This window comes from Microtus ochrogaster, chromosome 19, assembly GCF_000317375.1.
Source record: "Microtus ochrogaster isolate Prairie Vole_2 chromosome 19, MicOch1.0, whole genome shotgun sequence".
Classification (NCBI taxonomy): Eukaryota; Metazoa; Chordata; class Mammalia; order Rodentia; family Cricetidae; genus Microtus; species Microtus ochrogaster.
Window position 1 is genome coordinate 4,061,336 of NC_022021.1, and position 2,952 is coordinate 4,064,287.

The window sequence follows — 2,952 nt, forward strand, 5'->3', positions numbered from 1 at the left end:
GGTGGGGGGCGGTGGCGGGGAGGAGGCGGAAATCCTCAATAAATAAATAAATTTAAAAAAAAAACAAAAAAAAATTAAGATACTATTCAACAGTGATGACAACTTGACAGTTCCAGCCAGCATTTAAAAATACATATTTTCATCATGTGTCACTTAACACATACTTTTTAAAATTATGGCACACTAATTTTAGACAGTTTCACCCATCCTCCCATCTCCTAAGTGTGGTGTATGCATGTTCACATGGGCTTGTACACGTGTGTATGTACGAGCAGATCAGTGGTCCATGTAGGTTATCTTCCTCTATTTCTCTACCTTATTTTTAGAGACTGATTCAGCTAGGGTGGACAATGAGTTCTAGGGATCCTCCAACTGTTCCAGCCCCTAAGTACTGCTATGCATGGCTTTGATTTGAGCCCTAAAGATGTGAACACAGGCTCTTGTGCTTATGCGGCAGACCAGCAGTCACTTTACTGACTGAACCATGTCCCCAACACCTGGATAGCTTGTTTCAATGTGATGAATGTGTATACGATACACTTGGATTAATACAAGATACTTTTTTTGGTCCATTAATTATTTTTATTTATTTATTTTAGTTTTATTGCTTTTATTTATATATTTTTCTTCCCTCCTCTCCCCCCCATTCCCCCTTCTTCTCTCTCCCATTATCCCCACGTTCCCAATTTACTCAGGAGATCTAATAGAAGGTACTTTTAAAGGAGATTCATGATAATATTCTCTTTAAGTATTGATCTCTTAGAACTACTCCAGGGCTATGTGAACAGTCTATATTTTCTATATTCATGTCTTTTACATCTCTATATTCATTTCCTTTAATCAGAGATTTTTACATTCTGTTTTTTTTATGGCATATACACATGCATACTTTTCTGCATTTCAGACAGTTATTTTATTTAAAATTTTGTGATGTGTGTCCATGTACACAAGTGCAGGTGGAGGCCAGAGGTGGTAGGTAGATGCCCTGGAGTTGGAGGTGCAGCTGGTTATGACCCATCTGGTGTGGTCCTCTGCAAGAGCAGCATGCACTCTGAACTGCTGAGCCTTCTCTCCAGCCCCACTTTTCTACTTTTAACAGTGTTTTTTTGCTCTGCATGCTAAGCTGACAATTCACAATCCTCCTGCCCCCACTTCTCAATTGCTGAGACCACAGTGCATATAAACATTTCTTCCTTAATTTATTGCTCTTTGTTAATTTGATAAATAACAATTATTACTAATAAAGAACAAATATTACAAACTATCACTATTTTTGATACACTGAGCATTTACTTATTGAAAGTGTGATATTCTGGTATAAACCTGTCAAAACCTACCTAATATGACCTTCTTTAATTCTCACACTAAGTCAAGTCTTGAACAAACACCACCTGCTTCATTTTAAGTGTAAAAATAGTAATGTCTGTTTATGAAGAGGATGTACTTAGGATTTATTATCATGAGCATTTCTTTTAGAGCCAACATCGTGTTATGTTTCCCAGGCTGGGACCATATCCTGGGCTCAAGCGATCCCCCTGCTGCAGCCTTGAGGAGCTGAGAACACACATCAGGCTGCTATGCTTGAATAGACATGTCAGAAGCAGAAACAAGAAAGGAAGCAAATGGCCTATTTAAAGCTACAAATTCTTTCTCCAAATAACCGCTTCCAAGGTCAAGTGTCTTAAAGAGTTTCATCACCAAGTATTGAAATGTCAGGTACAACCCAGTTAAACTACAGTGAAGCAGCAAACGCCTTATCTGTCTCGTGTGTGTGTGTGTGTGTGTGTGTGTGTGTGTGTGTGTGTGTGTGTCTCCTACATCAATACAATCTGGGAGGTATTTTTCTAAATGTATCAAAATCAAATTTCTTGAAATCAGAGCAACATTACGACCTAATTTGTACTGGCTCATTAGAAAACAAATCTTTGACTTTAGCAGTTCTAGTGAGTCACCCCAAAGTCTCTCTAATTAGAAGTCTAACAACAGACGGACAGTGGTCATCTTTTCATACTCACATCCTGTCTTGACTTGACATGGCTGATTCGCCAGTGGAAGAAGGTTTTCATCAACTCTGTCCTTTCCTTTTGCTTGCCGATGGCATGAGACAAGCTGGAAATCACCTGTGAACAGTAATAACCCAGTTACTGTGACACCAGGACAGCAGCGGCTGACTCACACCCAGCCTTCCGGGTTTTCTTTTGTCTTAAGCTAGAGGGTGCCTGGCTGCTCATTTTATTCATTTTCAGAAAGTGATTTTCTCATGTAAAAATGTATAGAGAATAATTATAGGTATCGCCTCTATTCATCAATTAGCTCATCTTTCTGTTTTTTGAAACCATGTTTCAAAATGTTTGGACTCAAACTTGTGATCCTGGAACCTTCAGAGTGCTGAGTGCGGCATATGCTGGCATGCTTGGCACAGACTGTTACTACAGAGACCATGTTTCTCATGTCAATGTGGTAAGTACCGATGAACGATGGGAAAAAGGAAAAGACATTGTCACTGTGCGTACATCTTGCTACTCTCCAATAAAGTTTACATGTGTGAGGATTAACATACTTCCTAACATTTACCTCATGGAGGTAACTGCTGTTTCATATTTAGAAAGTCTTTATTTATCTGACTTATGAAAAGTCCTTGTTACTACCTTAGATATAGAAGTTCCTCAGCATTTAATTATTTTGTGGTTTCAGCAAATTTATAAGCACAATAGCTCCGTTTTAATGGTTTTCTATTTTTTTAAATATTTATTTATTTATTATGTATACAATATTCTGTGTGTATGCCTGAAGGCCAGAAGAGGGCGCCAGACCCCATTACAGATGGTTGTGAGCCACCATGTGGTTGCTGGGAATTGAACTCAGGACCTTTGGAAATGCAGAGGCAATGCTCTTAACCACTAAGCCATCTCTCCAGCCCCAGAGGAGAGAAGTCTTAAAGGAGGTGGGGTT

General features: G+C 39.0%; 1 protein-coding gene across 3 annotated transcripts in view; it reads right to left on the reverse strand.

The window, feature by feature from the left end:
- The window catches only part of Poc5 (POC5 centriolar protein), a 33,323-nt gene that overhangs the window by 16,374 nt on the left and 13,997 nt on the right, over positions 1 to 2,952 (reverse strand). For all 3 annotated transcript variants that reach the window (XM_026783795.1, XM_013349639.2, XM_005356457.3), the window contains one exon: positions 2,016 to 2,120. In XM_026783795.1, coding sequence (XP_026639596.1) covers positions 2,016 to 2,120 — 105 coding nt within the window. The remainder of the gene's footprint in view (positions 1 to 2,015; positions 2,121 to 2,952) is intronic.